Source organism: Saccostrea cucullata, unplaced genomic scaffold (genome assembly GCF_032062105.1).
Source record: "Saccostrea cucullata isolate Sc308-1 unplaced genomic scaffold, CSIRO_AGI_Scuc_v1 ctg4, whole genome shotgun sequence".
Classification (NCBI taxonomy): domain Eukaryota; kingdom Metazoa; phylum Mollusca; class Bivalvia; order Ostreida; family Ostreidae; genus Saccostrea; species Saccostrea cuccullata.
The window spans coordinates 1,212,501-1,236,073 of NW_026920828.1; the positions used below are offsets into that span (position 1 = coordinate 1,212,501).

The 23,573-nt window shown below is 33.6% G+C and overlaps 2 protein-coding genes across 3 annotated transcripts; one reads left to right on the forward strand and one right to left on the reverse strand.

The window, feature by feature from the left end:
* The first annotated feature begins 1,361 nt into the window (after positions 1-1,361).
* On the forward strand, positions 1,362-10,354 carry LOC134258428 (vesicle transport through interaction with t-SNAREs homolog 1B-like). Of its 2 annotated transcripts, XM_062740973.1 has the most exons (8): positions 1,362-1,534; positions 1,784-1,842; positions 2,734-2,844; positions 5,876-5,935; positions 6,040-6,213; positions 6,925-6,986; positions 9,848-9,979; positions 10,172-10,354. In XM_062740973.1, the coding sequence occupies exons 1-7, from the start codon at positions 1,435-1,437 to the stop codon at positions 9,936-9,938; spliced, it is 657 nt and encodes a 218-aa protein (XP_062596957.1). In that variant the 5' UTR covers positions 1,362-1,434; the 3' UTR covers positions 9,939-9,979; positions 10,172-10,354. The 2 variants fall into 2 exon arrangements, with proteins under 2 accessions (XP_062596957.1, XP_062596958.1); XM_062740974.1 differs by lacking the exons at positions 9,848-9,979; positions 10,172-10,354 and adding an exon at positions 7,874-7,955.
* Positions 10,355-14,507: 4,153 nt separating this feature from the next.
* Positions 14,508-23,562, reverse strand: LOC134258429 (zinc finger FYVE domain-containing protein 1-like). Its single transcript, XM_062740976.1, has 11 exons — positions 22,687-23,562; positions 21,635-22,136; positions 20,994-21,199; positions 20,576-20,673; positions 20,233-20,341; positions 19,869-19,966; positions 18,400-18,514; positions 18,124-18,294; positions 17,753-17,927; positions 17,036-17,143; positions 14,508-16,718 (listed from the first exon to the last, which is right to left on the reverse strand). Exons 1-11 carry the CDS (start codon positions 23,431-23,433, stop codon positions 16,486-16,488), a joined length of 2,562 nt encoding a protein of 853 aa, XP_062596960.1. The 5' UTR covers positions 23,434-23,562; the 3' UTR covers positions 14,508-16,485.
* Between the last annotated feature and the right edge of the window lie 11 nt (positions 23,563-23,573).

Sequence of the window (23,573 nt, forward strand, 5' to 3'; positions counted from 1 at the left end):
AGAAACATATACTGTTTATAACTAAAAGACAACATTGAAATGTTAATTTAGACAATAATTCCATAATTATCCCACAGATAGCTGATTAGTTTTTAAGGAAAACTACAGATGTTCAAATTATATATGAATCATTACTATATTTCAGGAGAGCATCGTTTTTGAAAGTTAGAATTTTTTTCTACTTACCTGAAAAAGTTGACAAGCAAAAAAAAAAAAAAAAAAAAAAAAAAAAAAAAACCCAAACTTTAAAGTTACACAAACTCGAAAATGCCAACTTTTTCAAAGCCAACTTATATATTACATTCCTTGCTATCACTATACTATATTTAAAATGAACATTTAATAGTAAAGGTTACACGTCCCTGTATTTAAAATGAAAATAATTACATCCTTGTCCTAAAAGCATTAAGAAACAATCTTTACTATTGACTTCAATGTTCACTTTACTCATATGGTAACAACCACTTATTGACACGTACCCCTCCCTGAAGCCATAGGTAATCGATATACAGCTACCAAATATCCATGTGTTTACTGTGAACCTCTATATTTACCTGTATGTATATATAAATAGGTCGAAACCACTCGGGTGGTAACCACGCGGGTCGAACACGGAGTCGGAATGTAACCAATCGACATAGAGTCTACAGACATACCATTTTGTTACATACTCAAAATATGTTTAATCATTTTAGCATATGTGATGCATCATGAGACTTTTGGCCCAAATGCAGTATTGTTAAAACAGTGAAATGACGTCATAAATAATGAATGTTTTTTCTCTCGGTTTTCTTCCAATTTTTTCTTCATTGATATAAAAAATGGATTTAATGAAAACACATTTTCCTATAACTCTTATTTCGTTAATGTCACAAATATAAACAACACCATTTAAATATGGCTACCACTCTGTATTTACCATCCGCATATCAATGTTTATACACCTGCGACAAAAAATTTAATTAAGGTACACCATCGTAATCACTACTGAATCAGTGAATGTCAAGTGAGAGAGTCCATGAATTCTTTAATAGAACTACCTGTTTTTTTTTTATAAATAAGTATTTATGTTACTTGCCTAATTGCACTATTCTTTTACAGGTATTCCTAAATACAACTTTTTCCTTGACACTGACAGTCTGCTGACCATTGTGAAAGTAAGATGGAACTCCGAGCCCGAGGTCAAAATAAAGTTAAAAGAAATTCCTTATAATACATTAACAGTCTCACAAACAAGAAGGTAGTGTTATATAAGATCGTTTATATAGTGTAAACAATATATGAAATATTATATTTCACAAGGATATTCACAATTTTCTATTTTAATCGTAATGTTTCTTCGAAATACTTCAAGTACAAGCTGTCTAAATTCTATTTCCCGAATTTCGTCACATGATCAACATACATACATGAAACAAACTGTCACAGACGACGATGTCTTCAGAAAAGTTTGAGTCACTTGACGACGATTTTACAACGATTCTAGACAGTCTTAGAGAGAGAATAGAGAGGAAGATTCCAAATTATACTGGAGGTGAGATAAATCAAATCGATTGAACACTGTTGAAAGAGCAACAAATTAAAATGGTCATGGCCTCCCATCTTTTAAACATGCCTTGATCTGTAGCAGTTCATAGATGATTTGTTTAAACAATCATGAATACTTATCAGACACATTCACACAAATTAAACTTAATATAAAAGGATATTAATGAGTTCTCATAGTAGAGTTTCATTACACTGCTTGACAATTAATAGCTTAGCATCATTTTTTTTTTTGTAGAGGAAAAGAAAACAGCCATTAGGCATGCAGAAAGAAATATGGAAGAAGCAAACATCATTGTAAGGAAAAAAACAAGATATGATACTAATCTTCTTTAAAACAAAACAGCTTTAATCTCAGCGAGATTGGTAGGGACTAAAATTTTGGTCTGGTGTCCACTACCAATCTCAGACCGATCCCATGCAACGTGATTCAGGGTTTTTTGCCCCAACTTCAGCCGCTCATTTTATATCAACGAAGAGTTCCACATTAATCTGCTTGAAATAATTCATACTATAGATCATTCCCATAAGAAATAGTAGAACGAATTATTTGAAGCAGTCTGTTGTGGAACTCTTTAGCCTTGGAGGTTTAAATGAATAGCAAACAACCATCATGCTGCAATGAAAAATAAACAACATTATATTTTGCTGGATTCAAACCTTTTAAAGGTAAGAAAGGAAAGTTTTATAGTGGTAGAGACTTAAAGGGATGTTTAAAGGAAAAAGTTGAAGTGGACAGCTAATTAATTTCAGCTGTATTGATCGAAACGAGCGGTCGAAGTCAGGGCAAAAAAACCCAAGTCACGTTGTACGGGATGCCAGACCAAAATTTTAGTCCCTACCAATATAGCTGAGATTAAAATAGCTTATACGTTGACGGTGCAGGTGCAACCGATCGGGCGAGTGCAGATATTATTCAGTTTTAATTTAGATCAGGTTTATCAAACAAAAAAAAATGAATTTTGTTATTTTTTAACCTCTAAGGGACTCAAAATTAACTTTCCATATCAAGGAAATTATTATTTCAGAGTTCGTTTATACCAATTAATTGTTGCCAGGAACCCCCGAAAACTAAGCTGGTATATTCATAAATTTGGTAATTTTTGTTTGTTCAAAATTAGGTTTTTTAAAGTGAAGCACGTAAGTTTCAATGCTAGTTGATTAAAAAAAAGTGTTTTCTCTGTGTAGCTCCAAGAAATGGAAGCAGAGGCCAGAGTAGCTCCCGTGTCAGCTAGGACTCAAATGTTGAGTAAGTTACGCAACTACAGAAGAGAAACTGAGCAACTCAACAGATCATTGGTAAGCAAAGTGTGGGCATCTGAAAAAAACAGTAGATTGAAATCTTAGTTAAAAGTTCATTTTCAATCTCCATGTACCTTAGCTATTCTCATCTGCATAGTGTTAATGATTAATCAAGATTTATGATGTGTATCTTGATGGACCTGTGGATATCATTTATGTCTGTTATATGTATGGAGGAATATGTCTGTAATGTGTAGGGGGAATTTATCTGATGTGTTTAAGGTGGAATTGGTGTGTTATGAGTATGGTGGAATTTGTGTGTTATGTATAGGGGGAATTTGTCTGTTATATGTATGGTGGAATTGTGTGTTATGAGTATGGTGGAATTTGTCTGTTACATGTTTGGTGGAATATTTCTGTTATGTGTATGGTGCAGGGCTGGGCAAAAATATGATATTTCGGTATATTGCAATACAATCACAAAAAATATTGTATTGCAATATGTTTTTGTAATATCGATATACCGGCAAAATGCTTGGTCTCAGGAATTCTATCATTAAATATTAAAAAAAAGTTTACGGAAAGGTTTGTGATTATGCAAAACATTAAGACAAAAGCTGTTCATGGGTGTATTTCAGTATATAACTGTAATTAAATCAACTTGATTCTTTTTCCCTTTGGTTACTTATCATACATATGTACATTCTGCATGTAAATTGACAACTTGACTTTAATATAATGAGAAAATGCCATTTTAACTATATTGATAATATCACAATACATATTGCAATACAGTTATAAATATCGCAATATATTTCAATACGAAATCTCTGGCCACTACCCAGCCCTAGTATGGTGCCATTTGTCTGGGATATGTTTGTTAGATCAATAGAAGAATCTCAGTTCCTGTAACATATTATCGTTTTACTTACAGCATGACAGTTTGCTTGATTGGGCGTGCTAAAATTTCGTATGCTGATTATCATTTTACTCATCCATTGGATGTTTGATTTCAATGGAATCAATAATACTTCGCATATGAAACACAGAACCCAGCAATACCACTGACAATACTGACTAATCGCATGGAATAAACAACAATTAATACATAACTAATTCCATTCTTTAAATTTTCTTATACATTTTATACGTACTGTAAACCAACTTTTATTCGCGACGACTTTGTTTCGCGATTTACCAGGGGTATACGAGTTCGCGACGATTAATTTTCGCAAGTTTTACTTCCTATAATGATGATATTGATAGCTACATAGTACAACAGTATTTAAAAACCCATCCGGTCAAATCACAACAAATATTAAACATGCTTTTTGGGGGACAGAAAACGGGCTTTGACTGACCAGGTGTTGCTCCTGACTACAAATGCCGTACTGGAAAAGAACCTTTCAATGTGATTGGCCAGTATTATCGGGGTATTGTTGTATTCCGAGTTTCATATGCAAATTAGTATTGATTTCATTGATCCAAAGGATGAGTAAAATGATAACCAGCACACAAAATTTTGGCACGCCCCATCAAGCAAACTGTCACGCTGTTTGTAAAATGATAATAGTTTAACAAAAACCTATTTCAAATCAGAAAATGAATTTTCAATTTTTAGATCTACTGGTCAGAGACCAGAAGAGCTTATGCGATAGTAATGCGTCCGTCGTCCGTCTGTCTGTCTGTCTGTAAACAATTTTTTAAAATGCTACTCCTCCTACAGGTTTGGTCTGATTTCAATATAACTTGGCACACAAGTAGACTACACCAAGATACATAATTCTTTTTATCGGTTTTTGATTTCAATGAATGGTTTTGCCGTGGTTACTAAAAATAGAAAGTTCTGTGAAATTCTTTCAAAATGCTACTCCTCCTTCAGTTTTGGTCTGATTTCAATATAACTTGGCACACAAGTAGACTACACCAAGATACATAATTCTGTGTATCGGTTTTGATTTCGATGAAAGGTGTTGCAGTGGTTACTAAAAATAGAAATTTCTGTGAAATTCTTTCAAAATGCTACTCCTCCTACAGTTTTGGTCTGATTTCAATATATCTTGGCACTCAAGTAGACTACACTAAGGTACATAACTCTGTGTATCAGTTTTTCACTTCAATGAACGATGTTGCTGTGGTTACTAAAAATAGAAATTTCTGTGAAATTCTTTAAAAATGCTACTCCTCCTACAGTTTTGGTCTGATTTCAGTATAACTTTGTACACAAGTAGACTACACTAAGATACATAATTCTGTGTATGGGTTTTTGATTTCGATGAAAGGTGTTGCCATGGTTACTAAAAATAGAAATTTCTGTGAAATTCTTTCAAAATGCTACTCCTCCTACAGTTTTGGTCTGATTTCAATATATCTTGGCACACAAGTAAACTACACTAAGATACATAATTCATAATTCTGTATATCGGTTTTTGATTTCTATGAATGGTGTTGCTGTGGTTACTAAAAATAGAAATTTCTGTGAAATTCTTTCAAAATGCTATTCCTCCTACAGTGTTGGTCTGATTTCAATATAACTTGGCACACAAGTAGACTACACTAAGATACATAATTCTCTATATCGGTTTTTGATTTCGATGAATGGTGTTGCTGTGGTTACTAAAAATAGAAATTTCTGTGAAATTCTTTCAAAATGCTACACCTCCTACAGTTTTGGTCTTATTTCAATAAAATTTGGCACACAAGTAGACTACACTAAGGTACATAACTCTGTGTATCAGTTTTTCACTTCAATGAACAGTGTTGCCACGGTTACTAAAAATAGAAATTTCTGTTAAATACTCTCAAAATGCTACTCCAAATACAGTTTTAGTCTGATTATAATATAATGTGGCATGCAAGTAGACTACACTAAGAACATAAAGAGACTTAATCAAGGATCATTATTCTATTTATTGCTATTGAAAAGTTTCAATTCCCAACTGTGTAAGTACTTTTCTCTTCCTTTGCTATAAGTACAAACCAGTAGAGCTTCAGTCTCGACAGAGACTTCTGGTTTTCTTTTCAAAGAATTAAAAAGCTTCATTAGGAAATAAAATCATGAATGCTATTCATTTTTACTTACTGTCAGAAAAAAGGTACAACTGGAGGTTTTGGTGGAACAGACACTTTTGGTTTTGACAGGATTGATGTGAGTACTTTTAAATTATTTACATCCAGATATTGAATACCATTTTGCTTCACCTTGTTTAAATTCAATAGTTGTGCCTTGTTATTCATTTTTTTTGGTTATAGAGGGTGGAGGCCTCACAAAGAGCTAGGTTAATGGAGGGTACACAAATCCTGAACAGAACTTCCGAGAGCATCGCTCGGTCCCACCAGATCTCCGCAGAAACGGACCAAATCGGCGTGGAAACTATAGATGAACTAGGAAGACAGCGGGATGTTCTAGAGAGGACCAAAGACAGGGTAAAGTGTTGTAAAGATGAAACAAATTTCTAATATTAAATTTATCTATAAAATTCTTGCATCATATCAGGCCTTTAAGTGACCTCTATAATTTAGGCATCATGAGCTCCCTATCCAAGAAATATAGTTGCCAATGCAATTTTTTAGTTGCCAGGCAAATTTTCTTAGGTGCCAACTTTGAAAATCTTGTAAAACGAATCTGGCCAGAGGATATAGTGATCAAATTCCATAAAGCCTGAAGGACTTTATGGTTAATTTGAATTCGTACCAACCCGTATTTATAGCCTGATAGATGTTTTTAAAAATGATACTTTATTACTTATATTTACGTTTGTGACTTTATATTCATATTTATATTTGCCTGATAATGACTTTTAGTGCATGAAATGTTTTATTTTTCAAACTCAACAGTCAGCATATATGCAATCCTTTGAATGTGCGTCAACCATTTATGACATCACTGATAAATTATGTCAAATGTTTAATACGTTCAAGGAACTTGTATTTATATGGGTATAGATACACATTGCTTTCAGTAGTGATATATAAAGGAAAACATCTGCAAATGTAAATATATACATTTAGAGCTAATAGTGTTGTTGACAAATCTTTTTAATTAATTTCAAGAGGCCGTTCTATTTAATAATTTGATAATAGACTTTATATTATCATTTCATCATCTTTGATCATTAACTATTGTTTATTTGACAGCTGGTTGATACGGACTCAAATCTTAGTCGAAGTCGGAAAATTCTAAAAACAATGGCCATGAGGTAAGATTTTGATCAGCAGAAGTTTGAATGACTGCTTTAAAGATGATATTTCTTTCAATTTTTTAAAGGTCTACAAAATGTTCAATATGTGACCTCTGCTTTCTTATCCTGTTATCATTCATAGATTTTAAAGGAAAAAAACTAAATTTGTGACACCTTAATTTTATATTGTTTGGGGGGAGGGTGTGAAGGTTACCAATGTTAGTACATGTATCTTTTTTTTTTACCCCACCTGTGTTTATTTTTTGATGAAATCCTAGCTAACTATTGGCTGAAGTCTAAAATATGAAGGGGTGTATTACTTGTATATATATGCTTGAAAATTAATACTTGGTCAATATAGATCGAGTTATATTTCTTTTGTAACAGGTTTGCCTTGTATCAGTTACTGTAAATCACTTTTTATTTGCGAGAACTTTATTTTCGCGTAATTAACAAAATTCGCGAAAAAACACGTATAAAAGTATTCCTAAAGATTACATAGAGCAATAACCACAATTCTTGAAAATTTTGTCTCGCTAATCAAGAGTCAATGTCTATCTCGCGAAAATAAAGTGTCATGAAAATTAAGTTATCTACAGTGATAAGTAAAAAGTTAACAAGATTGAACCCTTGTCTCCCTTTCCTTAATATCTTCATACATGTACCAAAGCTCTTTTATTGACAGTTTGTATTGTTGAATAAGGACACATTTTTGTTTTATGCATCTCTTTTATTGACAGGGTTTAAAATATCATATGTGAAATTAATCTTTTTTATTGACAGGGTGATGAAAGTAATTGATCTGTTTTGTGTTTTATACCCAATCTCTTTTATTGACAGGGTGGTGACCAATAACATTATCTGTTTTGTGTTTGATATGTGTATCCAATCTTTTTTATTGACAGGGTGATGACCAATAAGATGATCTGTTTTATATTTTATATCCAATCTTTTTTATTGACAGGGTGGTGACCAATAAGATTATCTGTTTTATGTTTTATATGTATATCCAATCTTTTTCTATTGACAGGGTGATGACCAATAAGATGATCTGTTTTGTGTTTTATACCCAATCTCTTTTATTGACAGGGTGATGACCAATAAGATAACCTGTTTTATGTTTTATATGTATAACCAATCTTTTTTATTGAAATTTTATGACCAAAATAATGACATAAAACTGTTTTATATATTGCTTTACAATCTTTTTTATTGACAGGATATATACATAAGATTATAATGTTTTATATGTATATTCAATCTTTTTTATTGACAGGGTGGTGACCAATCAGATTATCTGTTTTATGTTTGATATCCAATCTTTTTTATTGACAGGGTGATGACCAATAAGATTATCTGTTTTATGTTTTATTTTATTGACAGGGTGGTGACCAATCAAATCTGTTTTGTTTGATATCCAATCTTTTTTTTATATTGTTTGAGGGGAGGAGTGTCACAGGTTACCAATGTTCTGTCTACATGTATCTTTTTTTTTACCCCACCTGTGTTTAAACTTTTTTGATGAAATCCTAGCTAACTATTGGCAAACTTGGTACAAAATGGGTGAAGGGGAATTGAAATTATTGAAGGGACATATTGTATATATATGTCATTAAAAAATTAACCACTTGGTCAGAAAATGAAACTTATGTGAAAGCATTATATTTATTAAATTGTTAACAGGTTTGCCTTGTATCAGTTACTGTAAATCACTTTTTATATATGGAAAAATCTTTGAAAATCTTCTTCTCAAGAATTACTGGGCCAGAAAAGAAACTTATGTGTGCATCCTAGGGTAGTGTAATATTAAATTGTTCTCACGTAGGGCGGGGCCAAAAGTATTCCTAAAGATTACATAGAAATATAACCAAAAATCTTGAAAATTTTCTTCTCAAGCTACTGGGCCAGAAAAGCTGAAACTTATGTGGAAGCATCCTAGGGTAGTGTAGATATTAAATTGTTCATGAAAATGAAGTGATCCACATGGGAAATCAAAGTTTTACATAGAAATATATAGGAAAAATCTTTGAAAATCTTGTCTCAAGAACCACTGGGCCAGAAAATGAAACTTATGTGGAAGCATTCTTGGGTAGTACCAAAGCTCTTAATTGTTCAAATCATGACTCCCGGGGTGATGAGGCCACAATGGGGAATCAAAGTTTTACATAGAAATATATAGGAAAAAATCTTTGAAAATCTTCTTATCAAGAACCACTGGGCCAGAAAAGCTGAAACTTATGTGGAAGCATTCTTATAGTCCAATCTCTTGAAATCATGACCCCCAGGGGAAGGGTGGGGCCACAATTGGTAATCAAAGTTTTACATAGAAATATATAGGAAAAATCTTTGAAAATCTCCTTCTCAAGAACCACTGGGCCAGAAAAGTTGAAACTTATTTAAGCATTCTTGGGTAGTGTAGATTCTTAATTTTCAAATCATGACTCCCAGGGAAAGAGCGAGGCCACAATGGGGAATCAAAGTTTTACATAGAAATATATAGGAAAAATCTTTGAAAATCTTCTTCTCAAGAACCACTGGGCCAGAAAATCTGAAACTTATTTGCACATGGAAGGATCCTGGGGTAGTTGATTTCAAAATGTCTTAAATATGATATGGGGTAGGGTGGGGATCATTGTATTACAAGGGGGTGGTAAAGAACAGAATGGTCAAAGATTATCAGGTGTTTTATGTTTTATGGGCCTCTTGTTGACAGGGTGATGACCAATAAGATTATCTGTTTTATGTTTTATTTTATTGACAGGGTGGTGACCAATCAGATTATCTGTTTTATGTTTGATAACCAATCTTTTTTATTGACAGGGTGATGACCAATAAGATGATCTGTTTTATATTTTATAACCAATCTTTTTTATTGATAGGGTGATGACCAATAAGATGATACTGATTGTGGTCATCCTTTTAGAACTGGGTATTTTAGGAGTAGTGATATGGTGGAAGTTCTTCAAATAGCCCCCGGCCAATACAAACTATTACATTGTATGTGTGTACCCCCGGCCAATAAAAGCTATTACATTGTATGTGTGTACCCCCGGCCAATACAAACTGTTACATTGTATGTGTGTACCCCCGGCCAATACAAGCTATTAAATTGTATGTGTGTACCCCCGGCCGGAAATTTGTACAAGCGTACTAAATATAAATGTACATGGTATATAGTGACAGTCTAGGAAATGTGTGTACAATTTCATTTATTTGGAACAGAGTTGCACAATGGAATAAGACATCTGAAACTGAAAAATAACTCCACATTAAAATGAATGGGAAAATCCAGCTACAATTGTGCCTTTCTTAAAGAACAAAAATCATTCAAGAGAGAGAGAGAGAGAGAGAAGAAAGGAGGGGGAGAGTTTAATATGTACATGTATGTATAATGATGTATGTATATGTAAAAATATTTACTTATTTATAATTAAATGCCATATTGAAAGATAAAAACTTTTTTTTATTGCTCTAAGAATTGGCCATGACAGATTTTCTATTGTTTAGCAGTGTGTGAAGAAGGGGTCTATAGGCTTCAATGCTCACTTTCTTTGATTCTCAAATGTGTGTCATTGACTACTGTAAATTCCTTATTTTTCCCGGTTACTTAATGCGAAATGGCTCTTTAAAAACAAGTTTCGAGAACAATAATTCCTGAGTGGAGAGTTGATCAAAAGATTCTACATTGATTTCAGCACCAAAAAAATAAAAACAAGTAATTTTATTTCATGAGTGGTGCTTCCTGCAAAAGGACAAGGTATGGTAACCACTGAATCTGGCCCCTTATTTGGTGTAAAAATTCGAACACATATAAACTGTGATAGTTTTTAGTTAAGAACTTAAATTGATGCTTGTTTTAAAACCAGCACTAATTTTGATTCAAAGCATACACAGAGGACATAAGAAGGTGCAAAAATTAAAATTTGCATTAAAATGAGAAAATATTGTGTAAAAACAATTAGGTAGTTTTCTTATGCTAACATTCCCTTAGGTCAAAGACATCTTTGTGTAAATTCCAGTTTTCTCAAATTTCTGTAAGGGGTTAATGGGAGAGATCAGTTACATTGTATGAACAGATATACCGTATACCGGTAAGTAGAATTTTTAGCGAGGATTTAATTTTGGCATTATTAGCTAGGGTCAAGAGATCGCTAAAATTGAATACCGCTAAAAATTAATTGCATTTTATTTGTAATAGCTGCTTAAGTAAGCTTTTTAAAATCACTAAAATTACCTCTAACTAAAAATAAATTACCAATTTTTAAGGAGAAATCGCTAAATTTGTGTCTCGCTATAATTTCCACTTATACGGTATATATTCTTACAAGTGATTGTTATCTTCAACACCCATATGTCCGATATTATGGACGTGTCCATGTAACTTAGCACTCCTCACTATAAAGACAAAATCTAAATTATCTTGAACCCTCAGAGTTATATGGTCTGTTATACATGTACCAAGTTCAAGTTATCAACGGTTCACTGTAAGGCCACTCCAAGTTTTTTTATGTTTAGTGTCTGCAGACAGATTGGTTTTGAGGTTATGAAATTTTAAAACAAGCACAAATTTGATAACAATTTTTTTTTCAAATTAATGCAATTTACTCTTTGGGTAGCTGCAGAACTGTAGCTCTCCGGAAAAAATACTTTTACAGACTGTAGAGCTACAGTGCCACCCATTGTAAAAACTGTATATTCACTGAGCACAAAAAGTTGCACTTAGTTCTGGATTTTATTCTTCCAAATTCGTACCTCAATTGCAAAAAAAGATAGATTTCAACAATTTTCTTAAGTACTCCTTGTAGTTGACATCTGCATGAAGTGCGTTGGACCAAATTATCTTTCAAACCAAAATGGCAGCTAGTATAAATAGACGAAATTTTTGATGATCTCAATTTCAGGGCTAGGAGGGCTATTAACAACAATTATAAGGAATGTTTTGTTGTGGAAACAGTGAAAGAATATGTTTAAGAACACAAGGTTAGTTATATTTTGTGATGACAGTTTAAAAACATGGAGAAATAAATCGAGAAACAGCACACTTTTTTTATGCGCGATAAACATATGATTTTACAATGGGTGGCACTGTAGCTCTCTGGTCTTTCAAAATATTTTTTCTGGAGAGCTACAGTTATGCAGCTACTCTTTGGGGATAAGCAACTCTTTTTTTAGTGGTGTTCCAAAAATATTTTGCTTCAATAAACTAGAAGTTTAACTTAGTTAAGATGTTTAAAGAATTCTTAAATGGTGATGAGAAATTCTAGAATTGTGCTTAAATTGTAGTTTTCCCCTTTCTGGTTTGTGTGTTTTTCTGGATAGAAAGATGGGATTTCCAATATAGGATGGATGCTGAACAAAGAAAAACAAGAGGCCCATGGGCCTTGAATCACTCTTCTGATAAATTGTACAATCTATTCTATCACTTCTATTTGAAGCCTCTTACTCTAAATATCCTAAGATGCATGAACTGACAAAGTTTGATGATTCTTTGCCAGTTAGGACTGAAGATATTTCAGTATAGCTATAAAATACCATAAGTAGGACATGGTGACCTACTTTTTGATTTGAAACTTTCTGAGGACCCAAGATGCATTAATTGACAAAGATTGATGGTTCTAAGCCAATTGGTACCTCAAATATTAAAGTAGGTCACTGTGACCTTCTTATAGTTGACATTCTCCGAGGACCAAAGATGCATCAACTATCAGAGTTTGATGATTCTAAGCCAATAAGTACCAGAGATACTTAATTAAAGCAATAAAATGTCAAAAATAGGTCACCGTGACTTACTTTTTGGTCGACATTTTCCGAGGACCCAAGATGCATCAACTGACAATGTTTGATGATTCTAAGCCAATAACTATCTGAGATAATTAAAAGTAGGTCACTGTGACCTACGTTTTGGTCGAAATTCTCCAAAAACCAAGATGCCTCAACTGACAACGTTTGATAATTCTAAGCAAAAAATTACCTATTAGATATAACCATAAAATGTCAAAAGTAGGTCACAGTGACCTACTTTTTGGTCGACATTCTCCGAAAAACCAAGTTCCATCAAAATGACAAAGTTTTGATAATTCTAAGCCAAAAAGTACCGAAGATATTTAAATATAGCCATAAAATGTCAAAAGTAGGTCACCATGACCTCCTTTTTGGTCAACATTTTCAGAGGGCCCAAGATGCATCAACTGACAATGTTTCATGATTCTAAGCCAATAAGTACCTGAGATAATTAAAAGTAGGTCATTGTGACCTACTTTTTGGTCGACATTCTCCGAAAACCTAAAAGAATCAAAAGTAGGTCATTGTGACCTACTTTTTGGTTGACATTCTGTGAAATCCCAAGATGCCTCAACTGACAACGTTTGACAATTCTAGGCCAATAAGTACCCAGGATAAATAAATATACCAGTAGCCATAAAATTCAAAACTAGGTCACAGTGACCTACTTTTAGATTGACATGTTCTGAAAACCCAAGTTGTGCCAAATGACAAAGTTTGATGATTCTAAGCCAAAAAGTACCTAAGGTACCGAAATATAGCCATAAAATGTCAAAACTAGATCACAGTAGGTCACCATGATCAACTGACTTTTCTAAGCCAAAAAGTACCTAAGATACTTAAATATAGCCATAAAATGTCAAAAGTAGGTCACCATGACTTATGCATCAACTGCATCAACAGACAAAGTTTGATGATCATAGGTCTGAAAGTATTCAAAATATGCCTATTAAACAATTTGAAAACAAATGCCTGCAAAATTCAAAAAGTAGGTCCCAAGGCCCCAAGATGCATCAACTTACAAGATTTGGTGAATCTAAACCTCTCGGTATCTGAAATAATGGGAGTGACCTACTTTTAAGTTGACCTTGTTTAAGAACCAAAGATGCTTCAACTGACAAAGTTTGATGATCATAGGCCTTAAAGTGTCCAAAATATGCCTTCAAATCAATTTGAAAACAAAAGCCCGAAAAATTTAAAAAGTAGATCACCGTGACCTACTTTTGTGTTAACATGATGTGAAGTCCTAAGATGCATCAACTTACAAGATTTGATGATCCTAGTCTTTATAGTATGCAAAATATCAACGTTTTTATTAAGTGTAAATTTTGGTTAACTTTGAAGTGACCTTGAGACCACGCCCTTTGCCCCAGAGTCATACCTTAAACAATTTTTAATCTTCAACATATCCTGAACCTTGTGTGTAAGTTTAGTGAAAATCTGCTTGGTGGTTCTGGAGAAGAAGATTTTTTAGCAACCAGTACTTTTGGTTCTATTTTCCTGATAATCTCCCCTTGTTTTAGGGTCACAACCCTAGTTTTAGTATAAATGGTAGCCCTTGGGCCAAGGATACCCTGTAACAAATTTGACAATGATTGGCCAAGGGGTTCTTGAGTTATTGCCCATATTCTAAAAAGTTAACGGACACCGCACACCGCACAAATGGCCAGAAAATTAGCTCTTTGAGCCTTTGGCTCAGAAGAGCTAAAAATTGGAAAGATGTCAAATAAATTAACTGTAGAGTGAATAAGCCAAGAATACAGAAAATGATTTAATTTTGTTCTAAAACATGAATCAATACAGCATACTAACAAATTAAAGGATCCATTGCACATCGGTATCACAGAACAAGACAGCTATATTGGGTCCAGGAAAAGTTGTACAAAACACATAGGTCACAAACTAATCAACAATCAAAAAGCAAAGTTTAAATTTCCAGCTAATTCCAGAAGAGCACACTTTATTGAGAAAATTTACAGAGAGGGGGGAGTCGCACTATTGTCAATTCATGACCTATCTCTTTTCTTCTAGTAATTTGATTAAGGAATTTCAAGTCTTTTTCTACATGGAAAAAAAATGATACAAATATCAAACAAAAGACCACATTCTGTTTCATAAATGCTAACAAACTTTACTTTACTTCCATTCATCAGAAAGTTACATGAAATAAAATAAATATAAAGATACTACTTTTTTACCACCATCTAGACTGACATATTCATTAAAATGCATTGAATTTCCATGTATATGTAAATGAACTGATTTCTCAAGTTTGACACTGAATCTTACTCATAGCTAAGAACATTATAATTATCAGATGCATTATATGACCTGGGTTTAATACATGTATACATCTTCCTCATTCAGAACACTTGAAAAGATTTGTTTCCACAAACATATTGTTGAAGTACCTTGAGTATAAATACAATCATATAAATGTATACCCTTTACCAACTGAAAATGGCACAGATGATTAAAATTTGCAATTTCTAATTACAACCAGCATTAGCCACAGTGAATATGGACTCTTTCGATTGAAACAATAAGAGTTATTTTCCATTTGCAGCCCTATTGGAAGTCAACAGCCAAAGATTTCATAACATTCATCCAATTTAAACTTGTCATACTGGACATTTAGGTGTAGTTAGCACTATTTCCTGATGAATACACATTTTATAAAGCCTTCATTAATTTACAAGTTTAACACTGTAAAGGTTTTTGCCATGCATGTTTGATTGGTGCTTAAAGAGGAGACTTTGCCACCTTGTTTGACATCCAAGGTTAGGCCAAGGGGAATAACTCAGAAGGAAAATTTGCCTCAGAGCAATCTACGTTTCTTTTAAGGTCAGACCACACGTTCCTTAAAAATACATAATTTTTCCCAAGAATTTGTCATTGAAGTTTAGGTTCTTAAACAAGTTTCCTCACAACAAATTAGGGTACCTTACCAGGCATTTGGACAAGATACCACAGGGTGATATTTCTTATATATCACATAACGGTCATCATCTGAATGACCTATATCACAATTTTTGATGTACTTATACTGGTATATCTAAAAACGTACTGAAAACAATGTAGAAATTGCAAGAGAATGACAAATATGCATAATTATTTTATGTAATACCAAGAAATACAAAAGATATATTTGAGGAACATGACACCTGACCTTAACTTTGTCTAGTTACAGAGAAAAATGAGTTAAAATACTCACAGAACCAATTTAAGGCCTATTATATATAAATCTTGTAACTATGCCATGAATAGCATACTTCCTACTTTATACTATACATAATCCTGAAGAAGGCATACATGAGAACATGTTTTAATCAACAGTAAATAATTCCATGTCTTGAATCTGCAATAATTATTTCTAGCAGATCTACTTATCAAAAACAGCACATTTTCTTGAAACATGTGCATGTACTTTCAAATTTGCAATAGCAGATAAAAAATGCTTAGATAGCTCTAACTGTTACCTTAGCACCTGAACATAAAATAACCTGTAAAGTAAATAATGTATCCTTGAATTAGAAAAAGGAAAATAAAATTAACAATAAAGCCTGGGTCATAATGAGATGTAAAATAACGATGCTCGCAGAAGTTACAACCTCAAACTAGCCACATCTTCAATAGCAATCTGTCATTTATACCTCCCTCATAGTAAAGGTAAATTACTGCATTTTGTTTATTTAGAAAACAAGAAATAAACTTGTGGCTGAATGGATGACAATGTTTACAAGTGGTCCCTTTTGTTCTCACACTTCCTACAAATGCGGACCGGGTAATCCCAGCCCCTCATTGGAACAGGGCGCTTGTTAGGAGAGCAGCTCTCACAGACACCCTGTCCACAAGCTCTGCAGTGGTGGATCCGAAGTTTGGGGCCAAATAATTCTTCACAGACATGGCACATTTTGATCGATTCATCAGGAGCCCAATATGCAGGTCTAGCTGTGTCTTTAATCATACCTAAAATTACATTGGGAAATTTACCACAACTGTCTGAAGAGTTTGAAAATGAATCTAAATCCATCTAAGAGGGACAATGTAGACAAATTTCATCCAACCAACCTTAAGTCTTAAAAAGATTATCTTATTTCTATAACATTTAATTGTAAAATTAAAAATAGTTCTTTAGAACAAATGAACAAGAGGCAATTGGGCCGCATTGCTCACCTGAGCAATTTGGCTAGGAAAAAAGCAATTTTAATCTTAGTATTGAAAGCTTAAATGCATAAGTGGTCCCAACCTACCCTAAAAGGGTACATACACTTATTGGTACTCACCTATAGGGTAATTAAGTGTAGATGCTGCGACACTGATAGCTGAGGTTACCACCTCTCCCACCTTTCTAGCAGTGACCTGAGAATTACTTCTTGTGCTATCATTTGAATCTGTCCATAAGATAATTTACATACAAGAAGTTATTATTTTGCACAGAAACAAATTTATTTTATAAGTTGGAAATATATGAACACACACATTTATACAGTTAAAGTACTTATTTTACGCTGGTTGCCTTACTACCAGGTATTTTTGATACAGTTAAATCCCTCCTACTTTAATGAACCTAAACATCCTCAACCCTCAAAATAAAATTTGGAATTTGAAGTATTCTATTGAGGGGAGGGAAGGTGCTAGTAAAAGATTTTTTCAGGTAAAAGGTCAATTTTCCTTATAATGCCCCCTTTTCAAAAAAATTCCATATTTATAAAACTCATTATGTTTATTTTAACCCTACTTCTCTCATTGGCTAATTATTCAGTAAATGTAATCAAGATCACATAGACTACTCTATGAGTTAATTTATCATCAAATCATATAATAATACAATTACTGCTGTTTTTCTGACAATAAAACAATATATACATCTCTCAAGAATGACGATCTCCTTGCACTTCAGGCTAAATACACTCTATACTCCTCAGTGACTAAATCATTGTAGTGACAGAAAACAGCAGTAATTGTGTATAATAATAGAAGAGGACAGCAAATGTATGTACCTGACAATTTTTTCCCACCGTAACATTTGTCACACACTCTGACAACCATTTCCCCCCAGCCTCGTTCTGGAACACGTCGCCGTTGGGAACTACAGTCGTCACAGAAACCTTTACCACAAGCTCGGCAGTGGTGTTTCTGCTCATTCTCTAGCTCCTTAGAACACTGGTGGCACTCCTACAATGGACAAGAAGGGATTACAACTAAAACTTACCTATATACCCAAATTATTAAAAGTACAAAATTACAGGTATTAGAAACATCATAAAACTTTACGAGATTTAAGCTGTACAATCTCTGAATGTCTCTTCTGGTTGACTAGTGCATGATATGCACAATACAGATGGCATGTCACAGCAACTGAAATACTCACAGAAATTTGAGAATTTGGAACCCAGTACTCAGGAGCAATGCGATCATTCATCCAATCTGAGATCATCTTTGTAGGTTTAGATCCCACACTAGTGATGGAGTCTGCTATATAGTGGAAACTATCAATCACTTTGCGAGCAGCATTGTTGGTTCCTTGTAACATCTTATAACCCTGAAATCCAAAAAAACACAGAATTAATATCCTGATGGTGAGAATGGACTAATCCGTGCATTAGTCAATTGGGCAGGATTCATTGTAAGCATCAGAAGAACTTACGTCAGGCCATACATGACGTATTTCAGTATGAACAATTTCTTCCACGTCTTTATTGCCATACCAGTTCTGACGACTTCGAAATATCACTCCACAACTGGGGCACTCCAGTACCTCTCTGTAACAAAATTATCACAATATTAATTATGGTATACATTTTTTGTAATCTTTGATTTTATTACTGCTAATAAAAACCTTATACTAAAATACTTCATGCATGTTCAAGTTTATTTATATAGAACATTTACTAAACTGTAAGAAAATTTACTTAATCCATACCCATATCAGTCTATGAATTTTACAAATAGGATAAAAAAAAACCAACCCCACCCCAGAACTACCCTTGCCGCTCACTTTGAAAAACAGAAAAGAATCTTCCCCTTGACCTTTTTCTACACACAAACAGCTATAGATAGTTGAATGGATGGACAAAGTGATTCCCATATACCCCTACTACTCTGTTGCTAGAGTGTTAAAATGTCCTTTCCTTCATGGACTGGATGAATTTACCTGTGTACATCAAGGAGAACCAAACTTCTTTATCCATCTAATGTATTCAATGACTATGAAGCACTTACATCAAGTGTTGTATAAGATGAGCTGAATCATATACTCTAAACCAATTTACCCTGTCCACATATATTTGATGAGCCCAATGAACAACCATATAGCCGGTTATTTTAGTGGGGGTGCTAATTTTAGCTTATTTTGGCGTTTTGATGGTAGCCTGCTAAAATTTTAATCACTAAAATAGTCAGTACTCTTTTAAGTGTTTGTCTGCAAAGAGCTGAAACTCTGTGTCCGCTAAAATAAATTACGCCAAAATTATTGGCAAATCCTTGAGCAGGCAAAACGCCAAATTTTACACCTGCCAAGAAAACCCGCTAAACGGTACTTACCTTGACCACATATATTCAGTGAGCCCAATGAACTACTAAATCTGCTCACATATATCTAATGAGTCCAATGAACTACTAAATCTGCTCACATATATCTAATGAGCCCAATGAACTACTAATCCTGCCCACATACATTTGTATATCTGATGAGACCAATGAATTACTAACCCTGTCCACCTACATTTGTTAATCCCAATGAACCACTTACCCTTCCCACATGTATTTGATGAGCTCAACTGAACTATTTAACCTGTCCATATATATTTGATATGCCCAATGAACCACTTACCCTGCCCACAAATATTTGATGAGCCCAAATGAACTATTTACCCTGCCCACACATATTTGATGAGCCCAATCAACCACTTACCCTGCCCACATATATTTGATGAGCCCAATGAACTATTTACCCTGACCACATATATTTGATGAGCCCAGTGAACTATTTACCCTGTCCACATACATTTTATGAGCCCAATGAACCAATTAATACATTACCCACATATATTAAATGACCCCAAAAAATTATTTAACCTACCCACACATATTTGATGAGCCCAATCAACCACTTACCCTGCCCACATATATTTGATAAGCCCACTCCATGCACTGTCTCTTGATTCGGAAGTTTTTGGTATGACAACATGTTCTTTACCAGACAAGTAACAGGACTAAAACAGAGAAAGATTTTAAGTAAAGCAAACTTTTTACTTGAAAAGTGAACAAAATTATAACATCAAATTACCACCAAAAAACCCATAAATTTTACAGCTTTAAAAATTATTATAATCAGACTTTAAATTACTACAAATTAATGAGAATTGTACAGATTGAAATAATACTAAGAGGCTGAGTAAGCCCTTTTCTTTTCTAGCTTGTCCAAATTGTGCTAATAATTTACACCCCTTCTCTGTTTCATTAGACAATGAGATCTTACCTTACACAAATAGACTTTGTTCTCAAACTGATGCTGATATTTACACCTCTTGTCAGTTTCGTGGGGTTCAGTGTCTGTGTCGTGGTTCATACTCCTAGTACAACCCTCCCTATATAATATATATAAAACAAGCCAATACATTAGGATTTTTATATGTATCTACATCTTTAAAAATATCACTTAAAAATCTTGAACTATTCTCAAGGAAAAATCTGTTTCAATTTTTTAATAAAAAGTTTTGTCATATTCATTGAAATAATACCTTGCTGCTAAAAATACACTGATATTTTACTGAATGTAAGTTCTTCCTTTTTATTTTACAACATTTTATAAGTGCACTAACCCACATGACAGACATTTCATGGAACAGGAAAACAGCTGATCAGGAAATGTCCCATACGCCGGCTTCTCCACCTCTCCATTGAACTTCTCATTCAGGTTCTACAATGTCAAATTACAAGAAAAATTCTCAAATCAAAGTCAAGTACAAAATCTTTATTTTTTTTTTAAAATCAATAAATCCTTGGTGTTTTGTATGAGTGTACGTTGAGTAAAATCTGTTTCAGAATGAAAAAATTACCCTCAGATTCCAAGACTAATATGAAATAAACAAAATATGGACATGAATCAATACAAATTGGGAGCAGAGTAAACAAAGACCTCTAAAATTGTTAGAGGTGTATCAGGTGCCATTAAATGATAAATAGAATCTTACTTCCCTTTCCCCCCCCCCCCCTGCCCCCCTTTCTAAATATGCGAACCTTGAGGGTTTTGAAGACTATTGCTGGTTTGCGAGCTGCGCGATTTGTCTTGTCTGATAAGTGCTGAGACATGACGGTCTGGAACCTGGAGAAGTCTGTGGGGGGTCTCTGTGTCCTTACCCCCACATAGGTCAGGTCCTTAAAATGCATAGTACACTCAAGTTGACGGAATGTATTCCAGATAAATTTCTCAGCAGAGTCTGTACCTAAAACCAAAAAAAATTATTACAGATAAAACATTGATGCACATTACTTACATCATATAATGTTATAAAAAAAAATATGTTTATTTTGTTCTTCTTTATTTAAGCTTTCATTTTTATCATCAACCAAAAATATCAACATACAGCATGAAGTTTCAGTTTAATCAAATAATTACTAGAACTTTCATTTTTGTTACAGTCAATTCAAACTAATCTGCTGAAATCTTGATCTAATCTTTATTTATCAATTGATGAATGTGATACTTTAGGGAAAAGATAATGCCTGGGTAACAATATTCGCTAAAGAATAGTAACCAAATGTTAACTTTTGCATATTTTTTACATTTACCAGTAAATATGGGTTTTTGGTACTTATTTTTTTGAAATGTGGCATAGTTCATTGATAAAACAGTAGATAAACAAGACAATAAGACGTACCTGAGTTAGTTAGAACATTAGTGTTGACCGTCTCCTGGAATATAATGACAGCTGGAGTCAGATCGGCCACACACTTGTTACACCTCCTAGCAGTGGCCTCTAGTTCCTCAGAGAAATGCTTGGTATAGGCTGAAGAGGACTCACACAGAAACTGATACATATCATTGTGCAATCGTTCTGCTCTGGACCTGTAAATGATGATATCAGATATTCCTAGAACCTTCAGCAGTAAGCGCATCCTTTGATTCTGATTGGATGTAATTCCTAGTAGACCCTCTGTGTCTATGACAATGACCTTTTCCTTCGGGTCAAATGCTGCCCAAACTCCTACAGTGCATGAAGACTGGTGTGAAGAGGTCTTAAAAATTTCTTTACCTCCAAAGAATGTGTGATTCAGTGTGAATGATTTGCCATCTCCTGTGTTACCAAATATTGAGACAACTTTAACGAGTTCATTGTTGTCACATCCGAGGCGCTGGGCGAACTCTTCTTCATCTTCAATCTGTAAAAGTAAAATTTATTAATACAAATTTTAAAGAAATAAAGATTTTTCAAACTTCTTGGAAATTACATTTCTTAAGAAATATTTAATGAAAAATAAGCAGACACTTGAACAACAATAATGGATAATATTGTCTTTTTGGTAGAACATGGCAAATATACATTTGCATTAATAACTTTTCTCTGATATGTTGTGCTAGAATGCATATGTGAAACAATTCTGATCCTTTTAAAAAAGAAAATCAAATTTTATATACATGTATATAAAAATATTAAATAAAAATATTCAATAAAATTGAAACTTCACTGTATAAAATTATTTACAGAAAAAACTGTCTAATCTGACACCTTTGTCACTGTGAATTTCTACCTTTTCCTTATGATGTACTTTCCCCCTTTCTTTACTATTTTCTACTTTTTTTCCCTTAATTTTGCAATCTTATACATGTACACAGCCTATTCTAAAATGAAATGTATCAGTATGTCTAATTTCATGTTGGATTAGACAGTTTTCACTGCATATCATAAACAGTTTCTTATCTCAAGAATACCTGTATGACTTCTTGGTCATTTATCAACATAAAGCTCTTAGTGTCATCATATGGATCATTTAGATCTATGATGCTCTCTGCAAGCTGAGCTTCAATGTTGGACATTTCACTCCCTGCTGATAAACAAATATCTGGAATGCTACTTGGTTGACTATGATCAGATTTAGCACTGCTAAATGAGTTCATGCTTTCGTTCTGAATATTGTCATATGATTTTAATTCAGATATTTGTGTTTGCTGTGAACTAAAATCGGGGTACTGGTCTTGCAATTGTGGACATGACATAAATGTTAAGCTGTCATCACTGCCCTGCAATGGACTAGAAGGTTTAATATGATTGTTCAGTTGGTCCTGCAATTGTCTTTGTCTGAATTCCTTGAAGAAGATTTTTTTGTGAGTTTTTCTGCTGCCTTTGTGATAATAATCAAAACAACTGAAACAGAAATTTAAGGCACACACTTCACATCTCAAATCCGCAAAATTATCTTCTTCACAGACGAGCAAATTTTGAGCTTTAGCAATTTGACACAAATCCTCTGAAGGAGGCGGCTCTATCTTTCTTCTATCGTGAAATTCAAACTTGACACTTATTTTATGTATTGCTTCATCACACTCAATACATTGGTCTGTGCCACACTCCTCACAATAGTACTGCGCCTCTGTATTTTCAGTTTTACAGCAAAATTTTTCCTTACAGAATCGTTTTGATGACCTAGTTCGTGAATTTCTTTTCAGAACAGCTGCCATGCTTGTGTGTCATTTTCTCTGCTTCAAATGTACTCAAAATAACAGAATGTTTTTGTTTCTTTCATGACAAGTTGACAATCTGTGGGAATAATGAAATGCGATTTCTTCACTTCCGTATTTACATCCTGATTATTCAGACG

Bases quoted from the DNA above. Each gene is read 5' to 3' on its own strand.
- LOC134258428 (XM_062740973.1), top strand. From the start codon at position 1,435: ATGTCTTCAGAAAAGTTTGAGTCACTTGACGACGATTTTACAACGATT. The intron at 1,843-2,733 runs GTAAGGAAAAAA...TTCTCTGTGTAG, and splicing joins TGGAAGAAGCAAACATCATT to CTCCAAGAAATGGAAGCAGA. The intron at 5,936-6,039 runs GTGAGTACTTTT...TTTTGGTTATAG, and splicing joins TTGGTTTTGACAGGATTGAT to AGGGTGGAGGCCTCACAAAG.
- LOC134258429 (XM_062740976.1), bottom strand. From the start codon at position 23,433: ATGGCAGCTGTTCTGAAAAGAAATTCACGAACTAGGTCATCAAAACGA. The intron at 21,200-21,634 runs GTACGTCTTATT...TTTTGGTTTTAG, and splicing joins TAATGTTCTAACTAACTCAG to GTACAGACTCTGCTGAGAAA. The intron at 20,674-20,993 runs GTTCGCATATTT...TTGACATTGTAG, and splicing joins TAGTCTTCAAAACCCTCAAG to AACCTGAATGAGAAGTTCAA.